The sequence below is a fragment of the Humulus lupulus genome, chromosome 6, assembly GCF_963169125.1.
Source record: "Humulus lupulus chromosome 6, drHumLupu1.1, whole genome shotgun sequence".
NCBI classification, from domain to species: domain Eukaryota; kingdom Viridiplantae; phylum Streptophyta; class Magnoliopsida; order Rosales; family Cannabaceae; genus Humulus; species Humulus lupulus.
Genome location: NC_084798.1, coordinates 10,559,044 through 10,580,402, shown reverse-complemented (window position 1 = coordinate 10,580,402; position 21,359 = coordinate 10,559,044). Strand labels below are relative to the sequence as shown.

Below are 21,359 nucleotides of genomic sequence, written 5' to 3'. Positions count from 1 at the left end.
GCTTTGGGAAAGAGTAGTCAATATTCCTTAAATTATTTATAGAAATAGAGCATATATAAAATGCTTTGAAATAACATATATAAAATACTGAAATAATCAGAATATAAAATGCTTAAAATAAAATAATTACAATCTCTCTTAAAATTCTAAACTAACAATGTTTGTAAGCCGCAACTAACTAGTTTGTTTCAGACTTGAAACAGATGACCAACCACTTGACATTAGCAATGGAATTTGTATCTCCTAATCACTCCAAAAATGCTTCAAGAATACATGGGTTATTCAACACATTTTTTCAATCAAAGAACCATAATCAAACACATATCGAAATCAATCACTTCACTAGATATAGTTCTATACCCCATAAAACATAATCCCTAAAGATTCAAAGTTTGAATTTTATTTTCCAGTCCAATTTTCAAAGTCTCTGTTGGGCATCCTCGTAAATACCAAGCCCCTCAAACACAAATTATATATTAATTAAACAAAGAAAGAATGCATATAACATAAAGTATACAATAACACAAAATCTCAGCCACGTATTCAACAATCTCAAACATATTTATAGATTTGTATTGATTCTTATTCAATACAAAGCACAATAGTTTCTCAAGAAAAATATTAAAACTTTGAAGTACATAGGTCTATAACAATTAACAATTAAGTATAGAAGCCAGGATTGTGAGGCCTTGCAATATTCAGAAAAGTGAGAAAGCTACAGTAGATTCATATACAAGTCCAAGAATCAATTATTAACACCTATTTTTTTTCTTCGGATTATTAACAGCTCATAAATAGTAAAATATATTTTAAAACAACATCATGTTCAGACTCAACAAAAGGGAAATAGAAAGGAGCTTACGTGTGCTAAACACGAACGAGCATGCCAATGGCGAAGCACATGCCAGGATTGAGGTAAGGCCGTGAGTGAGGGAAAGATGTGGTGACTTCGCGAGGGTGTGGCTGAGAGGTATAAAAACACTATTTAGTGTTCCATCATTTATAAAAATAATACAAGGCATATAAAATATAAATAGCAATCAAAATTGGAAGTGAAGTTCAACTCAAAACCAATTCATAAATGGTCTCCCTCTTAAACTTCAAGATCCAAACAAAGGGTAATTATTACAAATATTGGTACATTGAATTACATAAGTATATACATATGAATTGTAATAATGTGAGTTTGTTCAAGTTAGTTATTTATTGAAATAACAACAATTCTGTCTAAAAAAAGTTATCCCCTAACATTATTGGTAGCTTATAATTTGTTACAACGATAGTTTTCCTTCTTGTTTTAACCAACTATACTTTTAAACAATTCCATTTCCCTTATTTAAACAAATGTTTCAAAGACAATTTTAGATACCACAAAAACAGAATTGATTAAAAAAATAAGACCAGCAGTTACAAGTATCCCCTGAGTAATTTGCAAAAATCGAGCAAATATAGAGGTAGATTTGAGTAATTCACAAATTGTACAAACCATAAAATCACACCTTAATTTGGGATCTCGCTGTAGTGGCCAGTTATCAGAATTTTTATTCCCAATCAAACGCTGCCTTGTTTGGTTCCAAAGAAGAAAACCTGCAAACAAGATCCCACTTAACATCTTTAACATTTTTCCACACATAAAAAAAACTCCCCAAAAGATCAAACTAAAGCAGTAACAAAAATACATTCAACAATTAGCTTGGATAAGCAACACAATTTAAATTAGCTCAAATACAAATCTGAAACAACAAAGAACTAAACACAACAAATCAGAGCAACAAAAAATGATCGATATAAATTATAAAAAAAAAAAAAAAACCAAGCGTACACTTGGGTAGGCTTCTATAATCAAAGCCACCCACAACAGTACATATGTCACAGAACCTACTTCACTAAGACATGCAAGTTCTCAACATTCCATTATCACCGCAACACACAATTATAATCCCAGAATCTACTTCACTATGGATGAATATTTAAGATATTCAAACTCCTCTAACATACACTTGTATAATTTTAAAAAGAATATACCTTAGAAATTTTTAAACAATTAGAATTCAAATTAATAAGTTTTAACCATTAAAACATACCTGAAATGATCTATTTGAACTTTAGATTGTTTTTTGAAGCAAAAATCTGAGCTCAAGAGTTTTATCCCAAAGAGCCTTTCAAAAACATGAAATAAAATAAATAAAAGAGTAATAAGTTTATGCTTAAATCCCTGTCAACATTTACTTTCTAAAATAATAATACTAAATCAGCAGCATAGTGATTCTGTTTGACTGTATATGAATAATTGAATAAGCTTTACATGAGATGGGACTGTTGTGAAAGAACAATATACACACCATGCACTTAAACCATATCAACTAAGATGGGGGAGACATGGACAAAATGTGCTACGAGAAGTGAACAAGTTTTGATAGCATTGCTTCTTGCGTTTCTTTCTGCTTAATTTTGTCCTCCTCTCCCCTATCTATAGTTTTTCCTCTTCATTGTCAAGGAAGCAAAATCAAGCATAGCTTTATTATATATGTATATATTATTACCATTATTATTATTGTTTTGTTGCTATTATATAAATATATTATCTTACTTAGCTTGGTAGCTTATAGAGTAAAAGAAGGTTCGCAGAATAATTACTTGTAAATATTCTGTCACATATATTGATTTACTGGTCTTTTTTTTATTTGGAATGCCAAATAATTGCACCATTCATGCATGTTGTTCTAATTCTATGACTAATAAAAGGACAAATAGTAAAAGTGCATAAGCTTATCTTATATAAATATATATATATATGTATGTGTGTATGTATATATAATTTGACATATTGAAATTTAAGAGCCAATGTAATGCTCCTCGTAATTGTTCTAAAGCAATAGGTGTATAGTTTACATAAAGTAGCCAAAGAGACCAACTCTCTCAGTCACATATTGCAAGCACAGAAATTATTACTCAAGAAGATTAATCAGCATTGATTGAGATGCATTTACAGCAATGTGAAGCTAGACAATAATCAAGATTCTTTTATTAAAAGTTCATTTTTTTCATCAATATAGAATGTTCCTACTCTACAGGTTGGTGAGAAAATGAAAGAAAGTAATGAGAATTATGCTAATGATGATGGTTCTGCTAAAATTCAAGTAAGCAATCTCTTCCACATATGCACATATGCACTTTTACAACTTTTCTGATCATAGAATATCTCACTTGCAAAATATTCAGGAATCCAACCCAGTGGAGCAATAAGATGGAAATTTACAAAGCTTGATTGATTTTACAAAGAAAATAGAAATATTCAGCAATTGAGTCTAAGAAATTCTAAACATAAAGCCAAAAGCAATGTTACAAAACAATTGAGATCCTTCAAGATGGTAGTAAACTTAGAGAAAAGTTGCATTGCTAAATATAATTGAGTTTAAGCAATTCTAAACAAATCCATCAGAAAACTTAAGCATCTAAAATCAACCAAACGTATTATTGAAAGAAAAAAATGATATTGCAATAACAATTATAGAAAAGACATTGTATATCCAAAATAGAACATGCTTCCAGTAGTGAGAAACATGGAAAGTTGTGATCAAAATCAGCAACTGAGATAAATTGATTAATTCACAAACATGGGTTTTTAGTTAGACAAATAAAAATTGAGCATCAACAGTACATAACACAACTCTCTAATGATCCATAAAGCATATCCATATGTAATTATAAATCATCTTGATAACTATAAAGTAGGTAAATGAGTTTGATAATCTTTACCAAGTGTCTTCGTCCATGTATCACAACCAAACTATCAAGCAATTATTCAAATTACATACCATTTATTCACACAGTAATTTTATCAAACATTACATATGCCAACTACAACAATAATATCATATTACCACAGATTGAACCCTAAACATTATTTCCAAAGAAACATCAAAAGCATATTCAATTTCATAATTTCATATTCAATTACATATGCCACCATTGTGTATCTAACCACCTAAATATGAACAAGAAATGAACAATGTTTCAGAGACAATTTCATACATTTTTTCATTGCTCGATGAAACTAGTTTCAAACCAGTGCCCAGGTAAAGAGGTTAGAATAAGGTCATATTTTTCAACCAAATTTCCAGTTGTTAAAAAATGAAGTATGCTAAACAATCACAAGGAACTTTCAGAGCCCATAAAAGTAACCTGAGCCAAGACCACATAACAGCCGAGTGCTACTAGAGACTGGAACAAAATGAAAAATATTTTATTTTGGGTACAACGTTACTGCAGCCTTGTTCATATTTAAAGATGGCATGCATTTGTTACCTACTCGACTACCTCAGAAAGATGATACCTACCGCGAGGTACAGGCCTTATGTTCAATCAGCAAGAAGACCAAAAAAAGTATGATATAACGAGGTATATTGATTAGTATCGTGTCATTTGCTGCAACTAGTTTGCTTGAATTTTGCTTGTTAATTTTATAATACTGCATTTCCTTTAATTATATAGCACAAACCAGAAAGAAGATACATTTCACAAAACGTGGCATATAATTTATATATTACTATGAACCAAAAAGTGAGCCTAATCTAATAGGAAGAGCAAGATCCCATATGATAATACAACATAAAAAATCATTATTCTAAATTAGACCTTACATATATCCAGTATTTTTCCAAGCTTCAAAACTCAAAAACTGTTAAATTATCTTTTGATGAAAACTAAAACATTACCATTTAACAACCACTCGGACTTGTTACATGTATCCATTTTTCGCATAATGGTAATACACTCCTCTTTAGTGGCCCCTCGCAAGGTAATCTTAGTATATCCAGATTCCTCTACGTGCTTGTGTGTGTGTGTGTTTTAGTACATAATTGCATACACACTGAGAGAATAAGGAAAGAACTGTTGAAAAGTTACCAACTGCTTCAACTAGCCGCATAACCATTTGTCCAGTGTGAATCCCTTTATCACAACTTCTCCAATAAAATTTACATGCATCAACAATATAAATGCAACCCTGCAAAGATTGAATCTAGTCTGAGTATTCATGTACTATATATAGTACCAAGTACACTTACGTTCATCACTATAACTTATACTTAAATATAACTAAAATGAATTGAACAATGGCTATGGTATTTCAATAATTTTGTAGAGAAGAGAAATTACATTGAGAAAACACAAGAGGGAACCAGCCAATAAACCTGAAACTGCAAAAAGTGCCAAAAATCAGAAGTCGAAAATCACCTGCCCAACATCAAAAGAGTCAGAAATTCTTTTCATTTTCAACATGGTTCATAACCCATTTGAGTATACTATTTTCTAGTTTTATTTCCAAAGATTCAAGCTTTAATTATCATGAAAATCGACTAAAATTTAAACAATTTCATAATTTCCAAACCCAAATCTCAGAATTTCATTTAGTTTCTTCCACATGTAGTAGTGACCCTTCACTACAAAACCCCCAAAAGAACTTAACTTTATAAAGTGATTAAAGTTTTGAGCTAGCTAACCCTTTCAATGTTGGATTCAGTGGATCGGAAAAATTGAAGAAGATCAAGCATAAAATACAGATTGAACAGGCTCATAAAATACAGAGACTCATAATATATATATATAAACAATATATATACGTACCAGATGTGAATGGCCTCGGCGTTGGGTTTGGGTTCAAGAATGGAGTTAAGTTGAACGTCGGTTTGGGTTCAAGCTAGGAGATCATCTCGGCTCGGCTTTAGGGAAGAAGAGGCATCTGGGCAAGACTTTAGGGAGGGAAGAGGCATCTGGGCTCGGCTCCGCTTTAGGAGATCAGCTCGTGGTTTGCATCTGGTTCGCCTGGTTTCAGTTGGATTGCAGAGGAGAGGAGAGTTGTATGGAGAGAGATTGCAGAGGAGGCTCGCTCGGCGTAGGGAGAGGGATATTGCAGAGGAGAGGACAAGCGTTGGGTTTGGGTCTCTCCGTTGGGGTTTCGAGTTTGGGGTTTCCGTCCGAGTATGGGTCTGAAAGTGGGTTTCTGTGTGACAGAGAGGAAGAATAAGAAGAAGGTAGAGAGGGAAATGAAATTTTTTTTGTTGGTTTTTTATTTGGTTTCGCGCGAAATTTGTATTTGGTGCCTGAAATCATTTTTTTATATATATATACATAATTTAGTATCAATTTTTACAATATTTTTCCAATTGACAAAATAACTTTTTTTAACTAATACAAATTTTATAAATAGGTTAGAATAATATAGTTAATTTTATAAATATGTTAAAGAATAATAAATTTAAGTTTTGATATAAAATTTATTATAAATACAAAAGTTAATAATATAAAAAATTTCGAAACAAAAAAATCTAGTTTTAAAAGTTTTTAATAAATACATCATTTTTATAAATATATATTTACATAATTTAGTTTGTTTTTAAAATTATACTATTCATTAATTTTTTTACAATATTTTTCAATTAATAAAACAACTCTTTTTTTAACTAATACAAGTTTTATAAATATGTTAAAGAATAATATAGTTAATTTTATAAATATGTTAAAGAATAATAAATTTAAGTTTTGATATAAAAATTATTATAAATACAAAAGTTAATAATATGAAAAATTTAGAAACAAAAAAATCTAGTTTTAAAAGTTTTTAATAAATACATCATTTTTATAAATATATATTTACATAATTTAGTTTATTTTTAAAATTATACTATTCATTAATTTTTTTACAATATTTTTTCAATTAATAAAACAACTCTTTTTTAACTAATACAAGTTTTATAAATATGTTAAAGAATAATATAGTTAATTTTATAAATATGTTAAAGAATAATAAATTTAAGTTTTGATATAAAAATTATTATAAATACAAAAGTTAATAATATGAAAATTTTAAAAACAAAAAAATCTAGTTTTAAAAGTTTTTAATAAATATATCATTTTATAAATATATATTTACATAATTTAGTTTATTATTCATTAATTATAATTTTATATTTTTTATTTGAATTTTGGTGACATTTTATGACTGTCGGCATTGGCCTTTTATTAACTGTTGGCGTTGGGGTTAATAGCGATACATTTTAACTGTCGGCATTGGTCTCGAATTAACTGTCGGCGTTGGGGTCAATAGCGACAGTCAAAAGCAACGGTGACAGTTATTAGATGTCAGTGTTGGTCTCTATGCCTATAGTTTTTAACTATCGGCGTAGAGTCCCGCTAAGCAATTACAACAGTTAACAGAGTAGACTGTCGTGGTTGGGTGTCGGGAAAGCCCTGTTTTGTAGTAGTGATACTTTATATAAATGCATTTAAAAAATGATATGTAGTAGGCTTTCGGAAGTTCTACCTGATCTGGTTAGTCAGAATCAAGGTGCTTCTATAAAAGGGAGATCTCTACCTCATAATATTTTAATCTTTCAAGACTTGATCAAGAATTATAATAGGAGAAATGCTTCCCCGAGGTGTGCCTTGAAGATAGACCTAAGCAAAGCCTATGACACGGTTGGCTGGTGCTTTTTGGAGAGGCTATTGATCAGTCTGAGATTTCCTACCAGGTTTATTTATTGGGTGATGGTGTGTCTCCGGGGCACTTCTTATGTACTCATGATGAATGGGAAATTACAGGGGGGTTTTCAGGTGTTAAGGGTCTTCGTCAAGGAGACCCTATATCCCCATTACTGTTTGTCCTAGTTATGGAATATCTCACCTGGTTGCCTCAGCTAGGGGCTACACAACATGATTTCAAGTTTCATCCTTTGTGTAAAAGCCTCAAGATTATAAACCTTTGTTTTGCTGATAATTTAATAATCTTCTGTAAAGCCAATAAAGGCTCAGTTCAGTGTGTTAAACAGATTTTTGAGGACTTCTGCCGTAGTACTGGGTTGAAGACTAATCAAAGCAAATCACAAGTTTACTTTGGAGGTGTTCCGAATACAGACAAGGTTAGTTTGCTTCAGGTTTTGCAGTTTGAAGAGGGAACATTTCCTCTTAAATACCTTGGGGTTCCTATGAGGCCAACAAAATGGAAAGCGGTAGACTGTGATGTGATCCTAAAAAAAATTAAGCTAAGGCTTCACACTTGGGCTAGTAGACATCTCTCATATGCAGGGAGGACTCAACTCATTACTTCTGTCCTATTGGGTTTGCGGAACTACTGGATGAATATCTTCTTGCTCCCACAAAGTATAGTAAAAGAGGTTGATAAACTTTGCTTGTGGTTTCTGTGGGGTAACAATGGTACCAGAAGCAGCTTTCATCTGGCTTCGTAGTCCAAAGTCTGCTTGCCAAAAGCTCTTGGGGGTTTGGGTTTTGGTGAAGGAGCAAAATGGAACAAGGCTATGCTTGCTAAATATATTTGGGCCATAAGTCACCAACAAGAGTCTTTGTGGGTAAAGTGGATAAATACTGTCTACTTAAAAGTCCAATGTTTCTGGCATTATCAACTTAAGGCCGATTCAAGTTGGTATTGGCGTAAATTTTGCCATATTAGAGATGTCTTTACTCAAAAGGACATAGACGATGCTGGCAGTCAAGGGACATTCAAAATTGGTATGTTCAATAAAAGAATTATCTACCAAGATCAAGTCAAGTATCATCATTTTGTGTGGAATAGGATGAGTGTGCCAAACCATCGTTTTATAATTTGGCAAGCGGTGAATGACAATTTGCTAACTCGGGATCACTTGCAAAGGGTGCTCTTGCATCTTGACAGCTACCTTTGCCCGGTTTGTGGTTAGACTGAAGAAAACCATGACCATTTATTTTTTACTTGTCATTTCTCTCAGCAGGTGGGGCACCAAATCCAAGCTTGGGTTGGCTGTGCTTGGCCTCTTCGGTTCAATGATTGGACCCGTTGGATTGAAGATATGAGAAATGGTGTTAAGGCAGCGATTGTGGCAGCAGTGTTTTCAGCAACACTTTATTATATTTGGCAAAATAGGAATTCTTGTATTTTTAATAGATGCTCATATAGAGTGAATGTTATAGTTGACATGATAAGAAGAGATATAGTTTATAGAGTTAGTTGCTTTACTCAAAAGAAAATGAAAGAAAATGAGAGAATCTTTGTGAAGAAAATATGTTCCTTGTAATGTTGCTGGTGCTTTCTCCTTGAGGGAGGTTGTGTGTTTGTAATGGGTTTGTGATTAATGAAAGAAAAATTTCCTTGATCAAAAAAAAAAAAGTAACCAATAGATATCTAGTTATAAAATTAGTAACTTATTCATGTGGGATCGATGCCAATATTATTAGGGGAAATTAGACTCCATACCCAGTTTACAGAAACTGCTTAGCCACATTTTAAAATGTTTGAATATATACTAGATTTTTTTTAACAAACTTATAGTTATATCCTCACCGAAACCATGAAATAAGCTTTTGAAGTGTATAAAAAGAGGATAGTTTGGTAAGTTTACCTCTGAAAGTTGGTAAAAATGAATTCAATAAATTTTGTAGCTATTTTTATTAATTAATATTAAAAGTTGGAAGTTATCGAGCTGTTTTCCCATATTGTTATTTATATATTCAAACCCATATCCTTATGATTTCATTAGAATATAAATAAGTATTAGACATATTTAAAGAAAAAAGTCTCGTGTTTGCATGGATGGTTGATGAGAGAATGTTTAATATATATATATATATATGGAGTAACTTTTACTTTTGTGGACAGAGTTTGTACGCAACAGATTAGCCACACAATTAAAGGTGTTTACTTTACAATAAGACTAATAATGAGTCGTCCAAAGATAATTAGTCGTCAATCGTGTGGTCCCCAAATTATATATCTATATATATTTATATGGCAGTTAAATTTGCACTAAACCAATTAATATCTTAACACGATCACAATGATCAGAGTTTTTGTTCTTCTGTTTGTCGTAGCCACGTGTCATGTATGGAGTACGAGCAGCAGTGTTGATGGACAATGCATAGAGAAGGAGAGAGAAGCCCTTGTAGTCTTTAAGCAAGGCCTTGTCGACGAATACAACGTTCTATCATCCTGGGCAAGCACCGGCGGAGATTGTTGCACTTGGAGAGGAATCAGGTGTGATAACTCAACTCATCATATTACTGCTCTTGATCTTCGTGCTGAATCTAATGAACAAATATTGAGTGGTCAAATTGGTTCTTCGTTGGTTGAGTTACAACATTTGAGCTACTTGGATCTTAGTAACAATAATTTTACTAACATTCCCGAGTTCATTGGCTCTTTGTCTAGACTCACATATCTCGACCTTTCATATAATCTCTTTGTTGGAATCATTCCTTCCCAACTTGGGAATCTGACGAGGTTAGAGTACCTCGATCTTTACGGTGCCCCTGGTTATGGTCAGTTGATTGGTAATAGTCTTGAATGGCTTTCTCATCTCAATTCTCTTCAACACTTTGGGCTTGGAAATACTGATTTGACCAGAGCCACAAATTGGTTTCAATCATTTAAAACAGCCTCCTCTCTATCACTTTTGGCATTGTCTAATTGTGTATTACCACAAGTAGATATCTCATCTCTTTCGCATTCCAATTCATCCTCTAATTCTCTCACAGATCTTTTCATTGTGAAGAGTTCCGTACACCCCACAACAGTTCCTTCGTTGCTCAATATCAGCACCAGTCTCGTTAATCTTGAACTATCTGATAGTGAGATTAAAGGAATTCTGCCAAATTCTTTTGAAAACATGAGATATCTCAAGGCAATTGATTTGTCGTCCAATGAATTCGAAGGTGGAATTCCAAAATCGTTGGGGAATCTTTGCAGTCTTAAGTTTCTAGAGTTGGAACACAACAAATTCAACACAACGCTCGGTGATGTTTTAGAAAGCCTCAATGGTTGTGCTAGAAACTCATTGTATATTATGGATCTGAGTGGGAACAACCTGAGAGGTTCTTTTCCTGATGATTCAAATACATTACCGACCCGTCTACAATATTTAAGCATCTTTGACAACCAACTCGAAGGACCCATACTGACCAATCTTTCAGTGTTGTCAGACCTTAGAGTATTGCTTGCCAATGGTAACAAGTTCAATGGCACTATACCTGAAAGTATTGGTGAGCTCCAATATCTCGAGGATTTTGATTTCTCTAATAACGATTTCTCTGGCCTTGTCTCTGAAGTTCACTTCCGTAAACTTTCCAAACTAAAGGAACTCTACTTATCTCAGAACATGTTAACATTGAAATTCGATCCCGCTTGGGTTCCACCCTTCGACCTACTCTCCGTTAAGTTGAATACCTGCAACTTAGGTCCTCAGTTTCCCAGTTGGCTTCGAAACCAAACAAATATTTCTATTCTTGATATTTCACACACCGAAATTGATGATGTTATTCCTGATTGGTTTTCCAACCATGCTTCCAAACTGATGATTCTATATCTAAGCAATAATCAAATTCATGGCCCAATCCCACACTATCTGTCTAGTGTGCAAGTGTTATATCTCTCTGGTAATCGCTTTGTTACTATCAAAGATTTTGTTTGTCAAGCAGTGTCTGACAAAACAGAAGTTCTTAATGTTTATAATAACTTGTTATTCGGAAGCCTCCCTGACTGTTGGGGGAACTTGAAGTCTTTGAAGCTTCTCATGTTAAACGACAACAATTTTTCTGGAGGGATCCCAAGCTCAATGGGCTTTTTGAATAAAATTCAGTATTTAAGTCTGAGGCACAACAACTTCTCGGGAGCTTTACCTTCGTCAATGAAGAATTGTGCAAATCTTCAGTTTCTTGATTTGGCGGAGAATTCGTTGGAAGGAGAAATACCAACATGGATGGGGGGAGGACTTACAAATTTGATCATCCTGGTCCTTAAATCAAATAAATTTTATGGAAGTATACCATCAAATTTATGTCACATTCGTTCCATTCAAATTTTAGACCTTTCAATGAATGATCTGTCTGGAGATATTCCTTCGTGCATAAATTTGTTTACAAATATGATGGATAATAGTACTCAAAAGATGGTGTTTACCCATATGTATGTTATCAAGAGGAGGTCTGGTACGATGGTCTATAATTTTGATGATATAGCTGAAGCAACAATTATGTGGAAAGGAAGATATTACCAGTTTCAGAAAACTTTGCAGTTATTGAAACTCATCGATCTGTCAAGCAATAAACTCTCTGGTCAAATACCTGAGGAACTGACAAGTCTGGTTGAATTGGTTCAACTAAACTTATCAAGGAACCATTTATATGGACCGATTCCAAGGGAGATTGGTAAGTTGAGCAACCTACAAGCACTGGATTTCTCCAACAACAATCTTTCAGGTACAATTCCCACAAGCTTCGAGAAGCTATCTTTTTTGGCCAACCTGGATTTGTCAAATAACAAATTCTCAGGAAGAATCCCTACGACCACTCAACTGCTAAGCTTTAATGCTTCTTCATTCATCGGAAACATTGGGCTTTGTGGTAATCCTCTACCAAACTCATGCTCCGAGTGTAACTCACATCATTCATCTAATATTGGTGATAGTGTTGTTAATGGTGGTAAAGAATGGTTTGACATGTCATGGCTTCAAATGGGATTTGGAGCTGGATTTGGAGTTGGGTTCGCTGGAGTTTCTGGTTATTTTTTGTTCAATATTTCTTGGAAACTAGCCTTTTTCCAATTCTTAAATAAAGTGAAATTGGTTCTACATGGATGACACCATTTTTCGTCAAAGCAGTGAAGGTGAACAGCAGGTTTTCTAGCTAACAGAAAATAAGGTATTAATTCTCGATTGCAATCCTTGTAAACTTTTTATTATTTTTCCTTCAGTATATATTATTTTTTTTCTGATTTGATATTTTTTTGTTGGAGTTTTAGTGTATTAATAAAGAACTTGTTCATCGTGGGCAATGCTGTTGGTCTTACATCAAATGAGGTGGAGCTAGCGGCTTTAAGATGGTTTGAAGCGTTCAGAGTTGAAATAATAAATATGTATCAGTGTGAAGTTTTTCCATTATGCTACATTATAAGTTTCATAGACACGATAATGTAATGTAAAAGTTATATTAGTTTCTTGAACATGTGGCTTACAGAGTTGAAATAATAAATATGTCTCAGTGTGAAGTTTTTCCATTATGCTACATTATAATATTATTTAAATATTAATATAAATTTAAAAATATCATTATAATAATAATAATATAATACATAATGTTATTTTTATTAAAAAAATTATCATTTATATTGAAAAAGATTAACATATTATATATATTTAAAAAAAACATAAACAATATTTTTGTTTAATTTTTCTTTTAATATGCTTATGTCATTCTTTTATATATAATATAATTTATTTATTTGAAATTTATATGACAATAATACAAATTTAATAAATTCTATAAATAAATCTAAGTAAACGTGCATTGTACGTTGCTTGTATCTAGTATATATATATATTTATATATATATATGCTGGTAGAAGTGACGTGCAATGCACGTTTGCTTAGTGTTAAAGTTGTAAACATTATCTATAATTTTAATAAAATCTGGTTCATTTTTTTTATAAAAAAATATATTTAATAGAATGAATTATAGTTCTATAATATATATAAATATTTATATCAATAATCTCTACATATATGACATCTAAGTACATAGTTGACATTGATATATGTTTACATGACTACATGACATATATATAAAATACAATAACATTTAAAAATATATTAATAATATAAATAAAATAAAAATAGAAAAAGTCATAGCGTAGACAGTAGTATACATGCATTAACTATTTTTAGTTTCTAATGTATCTCACAATATCCTTTGGTAAATTTGATAATGAAAAAGAGCTCCAATCACTTGATAAAAAACAAACTATCACATAAATTTATAAGATAAAAAAAATGATATGTATGTCATTATTATTTTTAAATAAATATGATTTAATTATTTAAATTATCATAAAAATATCTTTAAAATATTATATTTTAATTAATTAATATATTTATTTTTGTTTAAGTTTAAGTTTGTTCTAGTTTTTTTAATTTGGCAGTGATAACAAAATATTATATATTATATGTTTAATATAATATTAAGTTTAAGTTTAATTAAATTTTATTTAAGTTATAAAATATATGGTTTTATTATTTTTAAATAATTATCATGGTAAAATATCTCAAAAATATTATATTTTAATTTATTTAGTTAATTATTTATTTAAGTTTAAGTTATATTTACAATCTATAATTACATATAAGAATATTTTGTTAAATATAAGAATATTCTGTTAAAATTAACGGAAAAAAATAAAAAACTGTTAAAACAAAAAATTCATGTTATATACACACTTTTTATATAGAAGAGATATATTTATATATGTATATTTATAAAGTAGAACATCTAATGGAAGTGTATTTTTTAACATTTTTCGCTAAATTTTGAACGTATATCTATGTTACATGTGGTTAGGTACTTTGATGTTTATCCAATATCTAAAGTTCTTTCATCAAAGTCGTCCGACTCATTGATATAATCATATTTTCTTGTCTTTATCTGTAACACAGAGTACAAGTAAGATAATGCCCAATAAGAAAAATTGTGAAGTATACACAACGTATCATATTTTCATGTACATAAACATACAGTATTGCCTTTGTGACAACCCATTGCCTTTCCTAAACGGTGACTAATTAACAGTGTTTAGAAGAAATTATTAAAGTCATGTTTTTAGTGGGATCGGGTTCTTTCCAAGTCTATTAATGAGCACTACTTTGATTCAAAATCTTGTTTTTGGTGGGGTTTCTTTCTAAGTCTTTTGATGAGCGCTTTGATTATGTTTATGATTGACCTATTATTTTATTTTGTGGGTGTTTTCACCTTAAAAGTAACAATATTTAGTGCAGATATGTTATCATCACAACCTTTATTAATAATAAGACTTCACAAAAAAGTTTATCAATGATAATATTTTTTTATTGATTTGAGTGCGTACTTTCTACTCTAACAGTCAAGTCGTTTTATTTTATTTTTCTTGACGGGAAAAACTTGTACAGTCAAACCATGAGTGACTAAAAAATTCGTCATCAAATACTAAAATACTCAGTGATTAAACTAATTTCTACAAAGAAACTTCTCATATCTTTCTTCATTAGAAAGACTTACAAAGTTGTTAAACATAAAATATCGTGTTATATTATTAGTGGGATTTCCTTTTAATCATAGTGTCGTTGTCAAAAATGTGAGATGACTCAATTATTTTTTGTCATCTGTCAACCTAAAAAACTGTTTTAAAAAACAATCTTTGTCTTGCTAAGTAATTTACTAAAATGTCATTTAAGTAACTACCATGTATTTAAATTTTGTGAAGTTTATTCTTCCCCTAAAAAAGTCTACATTAAAAAGAAAACAAATAATTATGAAAGAAACCATTTGATAACTCTTCATTTTCAAAATTATATAGTGAGGATTCAATTTTTTTGTGTAATTAAAATAATGTAATTGATAAACCATTAACAATACTTCAAAAAAAATCAAATAAATTATAAACAATAGAACTCACAAAATTTAATGTATACAATTTACTGTTTATCATGTCCCTAAAATTTTAATATATATGATATTTTCTAATCGTTATTGCAGTAGTTGTAATTTCTTCTTTTATATTATTTATATGTACATATATTATTTTAATCTTTAATGTAAATATATATTATTTTTGGCGTGTGAAGAAATCCTAACTTAATTTTTTATATAACAGTATTTATTATAAATATAGTAAATATCACAATTAGAAAATTTTAAATAATTTACAATTTTGAAAACAGATTTCAAAAAAAATTATTTCACACGCATAAAATACAAACTTCAAAACAATATGTTTATGTACTTTGGATACATAGATAGGTTAAAAAGAAATTAATATAAAAAATAAAGATCGTAAAAAATATTAAGAAGAAATTAAAATAGAAAACTTTTTAATTTTTTTTATATGAATAAGGAGGCTAAATATATATTTTGATTCTAATAGCATAATCTTGATAATATTTTTATTCATTTGTCTTCATATACATGATTTCTACTTTAATATATTTAATTATTATATTTATTAATTGATGAAAGCTTTAATCGATATTTGTAGAGTTGATTATATATTTATAATTAAAATCACAGAATTATTTGTCAAATTTTAAATTACAAAATTATTAAATTTAGTTTTGATTTTTACAAATATGTCATATGGGGCAAATATTAGATAGTTAAATATTGACATCAAAATTATTATATTTAGTTTAGTTTTTTCTATGAAAATGTAATAAAAAGCTAGGGATACCAGTACATAAGAATTATTCAATAATTATAATGTACATTATTTTAAATTTTTAGTTACTCTTTCACAAAAATCAACATAAACATATATATATTTTTAAATAATATTTACCAATCGGTCCTCTTATAAAATTATAATTTGTTGGTCAAATCATCTAACAAAAAGTCAGTCAACAATAATATTTCAATAAAATAAAACACCATGATTTTTAGCAAAGCTTTTGCACAGGAAAATATTAATTATGTGTTAATGGTGTTCCTTTATTAGACTTTTGGATGAGCACTTCGATGTATTTAATTATTCCTTTATAGATTTATTATTTTTATATTGTGGGTGCTATTCTATTTTATTTTACTTTAGTAACAAATTAAAGTTCATGATGAGCATATTATATTAAATTCTTTTATGTGCTAATGCTCAGTATCTTTCTAGGACAAAATAATAACTGGGAATATTGGAATGATATTTTAATATTATATATTATATCATCCTAATATTATATACAAAGCATTACTATTTGGAATTTTATGTTATGCATATTGTGATTTGGTAGCAGGATCGTAGCTAAAATCCCGCTGCTAAAGGTTTTTTTCTACCAAAAAAATGTTGTTGCTAATTATTCTTATTTGTTACTAATTTCTTATTAGCAAAAATATTAAATCTAGTAGCTAAAACACTACTTTATATGAGACTATCAGAGCCTTTTTGCTACTATAATTTAATAGCTAATTGCATTTAAATTGGGTGCAAAACAATTTGTGTCATTAAAATTAATTTTATTTTCAATCCAGCAAAATTATGTTACTACCACAATTTGGTAGCAAACAATCGCAAAATTAGTAGCAAATTAACTTTTTTGTACTTACAAATTCGATACTTTTGCTACTAAATTTGGTAGCAAAATTAATAATAAATTAAATGATTTTTTTAAATAAATAATTTTATTTCATATTTTATTAGTTTTTTAATTTAATTATTTTATCAATTCTATTTTTTTATTATAATATTTACAAAAAAAAAACATTAATAAAATATAAAGATTAATTTTTATAAAATAGATAAACCAAATACAAACTAAATAAATTATTTAGTACAAAATTAATATAAAACATAATACAAAAACTAACCACATACAAAAATCTACGCATGACATCAAAAATTGTACTTTTAGTTCATATTTACATATATAAAAAAATTGGCAGCAATATTTGAACATGTCCATTCCATGCTCCCTCTTAAAGGCTCTTTTCATTTCATTGTTCTTAGTTTCAAGAACATTCATTCTTGAAAATACATCAAAAGCATTCACAATTCCAAAAAAAATCAATAACTATAGCAGTAAAATAAATTTTGTGGACAAATGTAGAGAATTGCAATATCCAATTGATATAAAGCATAAAGAAAAATAAAGGACAAACACTCAAGGCTTGGGGACATTGAATTTAGTTATCTCACAACAAGCTGCATAAAGAAAAACAAAGGACAATGTGAAGTCATTATTGTGCATACAATGAACAGCTCCCATAAACAAAACTTGAGTAGAAGGTCAATTCACTACTACAAAATATACTTTATGGGACACTTTTTTAGGACACGCACCTAAATGTAAGTCCTAAAAAATGTCTCTGGAGTTTTCAGGACTCTCATTGAGAGTTCTTAAAAATCACATTTTAGGACTCGCAATAAGAGTCTTAAAAACATGTGGAAATCCTAAAAACCTGAATAAAATATTTAAGAGTGATAACTTTTAAGGACTCACTTTGAGTGTCCTAAAAAAGTATCAAGGACTCCCAAAGTGAGCCCTAAAATCTTTTAACTATTAACTAAAATTTGATAAATACACTAAAATATTTTTAAAATTGGGGATTTTTACTTAGGGATCCACATAGAAATTTTTCAGCACACAAAGAAGAGAATAGGGTCTCAGCTGCTGGGTTTGAAACCAGGGGCGACGGCAGCAGGACAGCGATGGCGTCGACGATCTCCACGGCAGGCGCGCGTACCACGAAGGATCCTGCTGCAAACGGTGAAGTCGACTGGTGTGTTGTCGTCGATGTGGGTTCCTGCTGTAGGCGTACGAAGGCGGAGAAGAAGGCACGCACGACTCCTAGGTTCTCTCGGCTCCAACAACTGTAGCAGAGGGTCTCGGCGGCGGTACTGTTGCATATGGTCTCGGCAACAGGTTTTTTTTTAATATTATGTTGAATTTCTGTTCATTTGTTTATGGATACCTGAGATTGTTCAAGCTATTGTTCTGTTTTGGATTCATTTCTTCGTATTTTGATTGATAGTTTAAATGGTTTTTTTTCTCTCTCTCTGTATTTTTAGATATCTTTTTTTCGGTTTTGATTAATGGTGATGAAAATTTTGGCAGCTTTATTTTCTTATTAATTTGTTCATTTGTCAAATTATGGCAGTTTTCAGTGAGTTTTAGACTTTAAGTTGATGAATTTTGACTTTAAGTTATTCTGAACTGGGTTTCTTCTATGTCAGTTCTCTGTCTCCCCCCTTTATGGAATTGTTTGTTTGTTTGTTCATTTGGGACTGATCAAGCAGAGATAAGAACTTAGATGATGGAAAATATATTTTGCATTGGGGTTATGAAAGTTGATAGTTTCATAGAGCCTCTTTGGCTTCATAACTTAAAAATAGTTTTCTGTTCTAAAAAATAAAAAATGTTTTCAGAGAACAAGTAGTAGTGTTTGGCTTTGTTTTCTGTGAACAACTTTTAAAAACTGAGTTATAAAAAATAGAAAATTCAGAAAACAACTTAAGTGTGTTTTCAAAATTCTCAGAAAACAAACAAAGAGCAAAGGAGAGAGCAACAATGGAGTTCTTCCCTACGAAGTGCTTTGGCTCCAATGGTTCTACACTAATCTCAGCCTCAACATCTCCATTCTCTTGAGCATTTCACTCAATCAAGGTTTATCCATATCTTTCTCTTATCTCTCTCTTTTTGTGCCCTAGAAAAAAGATTCAAATCTGAGAAAGAATCTTTGAATTTCTTCTATGAATGATTTTCCAGCTTCTATTGGTTGATTTATTTTCCATGAGAATTTCATTACTCTCAATTTCAATATAGCTTAGTTTAGCTTAATAGTCAATTATCTCATTTCTTTTAGAGTCTCTTTTTTTTTTTTGTATTTTTAGTATAAGTTTTGCTCTTGTTCTAATGATTTGGCAGCTTATGTACATTAATCTTTGATTAATTTTTCTTGGCTTGTTGTAAAGTTAAATGATTCACGTTATAGTTGAGAGAGTTTTGGCCTCTGCCCACCATATGTTTGTAATAATGCTCTAATGAGATTTAGGAAAACATGGTATAAGATGTTAGGTTCATTTTTTTTTTTTTTTGTAATAGCAAAATCATTGCTGGTTATGCTTTGAACAATTTTCATGTGAGGGCCTTAGAATTGAGTAGAAGGGACAAATGGAAGGAGTGGTCATTGATTGAATGATGATTGAAAGTATTTTGCTGGCCATTGATTAAATGATGATTGAGTAGACCCATGCAAGGATGTCTATTTATAATAGTCTTTTAGGTAGCCAATATAACGATAGGAGTTTCATCTTTTATAGTCTTTTGAGTTTGTTTGAAGTTCTTTACAATTCTCAATGAAGTATATGTTAATGCATTTAATATAAATATATTGAATATCTACTCTGCAATTATTAATAGTGTTCTAATCTTCAATAATATGTGAATGTTTTTAGTTTTCTAGTTTCACAGTTTTTGGTTTAGAGGTGAATTAAGTCTCAAAATGGGTATTCTTTTGTTTTTGTTATTGCAGTGTGGGTTTTGTGTAGATTGTTGCTCTGTTTTATCGGACATTTGTTTCTAATCTGCATTTCTTCTGCATTTCTAATCTACATTTCTTCAGACTTGCAGGTCCCGTAGCTTGCTCTTGCAGGTCAGCCCTCTCTTTGTACCAAGTTCTCCTTTGCTCTATCAATGGAGGAGCCTCTTATATTCTAAGAAATACCTCAAACCCACCAGCTGTTTCACTCATTCTCAGGTACACAATTTAGGCACCTTTACTGTATTTTTTAACATTTTGTTTTCATGAAGCTTGATACTAGTGCTTCAACAACAAACAATTTTTATTAGCTTGTTACTGGGGTGCTCTTTATCCATTTGATAAAACATATATAGTTTTGTTTTTTTCTTTCTTTCGTATTCATTGTGCTTTCACTATCAGTTTGTCTGCTTCTGTTAGCTACATATAATTTGATCTATACATATTTATGTAAGGTGTGTGGAATTAAACTTACTTTTGAATTTTAATTATTAATAATGTTTCAGAAAATGGGTTTTGTTTTGTATCTGTTTCTTTACTTATTATTATTGGGTCAATAATTTGTTTAAGTTCAATACTTCACTGAATCACTGATCAGTCTTTCTGAAAAAGAAAGCAGATTTTCATGTTGCTCTTACAAGTAAATATGAATCAAATAATAATCTCATGAAAATTTCTACATATTTACTTATTCTATTAGACCATATATGAATGAAGAAACAACTTAAGTAACCTTAATTTTTATTTGCTCTTCTTGTCTTTAATAAACTAATAATCTTGTAAGAAAATTAGTTGTTATTAGAATTTTTTTATATGCATGTTGAACATTGTAATAATATCCTGTAAAAGTTCAAACCTTGGTTGCTTAAGAAATCTTTGATGTGTTCGTTCAAAAAAAGAAATATTTGATGTGGTCACTACTCTCACAGATCTGTATCAAAGATTGATAAAATTGTAACTTCTAACAAATAACCATGTTTATATATACATTTTATGATTTGATTAAGCACTGTGAGATATACTGTCATTATTTTTGGGTAAAATGTACATTGATTTTGAATTTGGTGTCCTTTACAGTTAAACATGGATTTTTCAAAATTAATCAAATCAACTTTATGGGGATTTACTTATTAATTTAAAACGTCGAAAAGTCTTTCTTTTTTAGATTTAGGTGTGTGATACCAATCCATCCATGCAGTGTTTGAATTTGCCTTTATTATTGTTTCATGAGTGCCTTATTTAATTTTTTTTAACATAATAAATTTATTGTTTAGCTAAAGTACATGTAAATTAATACAGTAGGAAATCGCTTAGAGTAGGAAACCTG

At 30.2% G+C, this 21,359-nt stretch overlaps 3 protein-coding genes and 2 long non-coding RNA genes across 6 annotated transcripts; 4 read left to right on the top strand and 1 right to left on the bottom strand.

Annotated features, from left to right (window-relative positions):
- Nucleotides 1-664: 664 nt before the first annotated feature.
- LOC133783782 (uncharacterized) lies at nt 665-4,435 on the bottom strand. The gene is made up of 3 exons (XR_009870957.1): nt 4,341-4,435; nt 1,500-1,587; nt 665-963 (listed from the first exon to the last, which is right to left on the bottom strand). It is a non-coding gene; the product is annotated as an uncharacterized LOC133783782 (long non-coding RNA).
- A 2,858-nt stretch (nt 4,436-7,293) lies between these two features.
- Nucleotides 7,294-8,246, top strand: LOC133784682 (uncharacterized). The gene is made up of 2 exons (XM_062223971.1): nt 7,294-7,332; nt 7,533-8,246. The coding sequence occupies exons 1-2, from the start codon at nt 7,294-7,296 to the stop codon at nt 8,244-8,246; spliced, it is 753 nt and encodes a 250-aa protein (XP_062079955.1).
- A 1,581-nt stretch (nt 8,247-9,827) lies between these two features.
- LOC133784681 (receptor-like protein EIX2) lies at nt 9,828-11,541 on the top strand. Its single transcript, XM_062223968.1, has 2 exons — nt 9,828-11,421; nt 11,516-11,541. Exons 1-2 carry the CDS (start codon nt 9,828-9,830, stop codon nt 11,539-11,541), a joined length of 1,620 nt encoding a protein of 539 aa, XP_062079952.1.
- Nucleotides 11,542-11,555: 14 nt separating this feature from the next.
- On the top strand, nt 11,556-12,961 carry LOC133783781 (receptor-like protein EIX2). Its single transcript, XM_062223412.1, has 2 exons — nt 11,556-12,684; nt 12,785-12,961. The coding sequence occupies exon 1, from the start codon at nt 11,559-11,561 to the stop codon at nt 12,621-12,623; it is 1,065 nt and encodes a 354-aa protein (XP_062079396.1). The 5' UTR covers nt 11,556-11,558; the 3' UTR covers nt 12,624-12,684; nt 12,785-12,961.
- Nucleotides 12,962-18,151: 5,190 nt separating this feature from the next.
- Nucleotides 18,152-20,247, top strand: LOC133783780 (uncharacterized). Of its 2 annotated transcripts, none has more exons than XR_009870955.1 (3): nt 18,152-18,417; nt 19,031-19,158; nt 20,117-20,247. It is a non-coding gene; the product is annotated as an uncharacterized LOC133783780 (long non-coding RNA). The 2 variants fall into 2 exon arrangements; XR_009870956.1 differs by having other exon boundaries at nt 18,153-18,417; nt 20,125-20,247.
- Nucleotides 20,248-21,359: the final 1,112 nt, after the last annotated feature.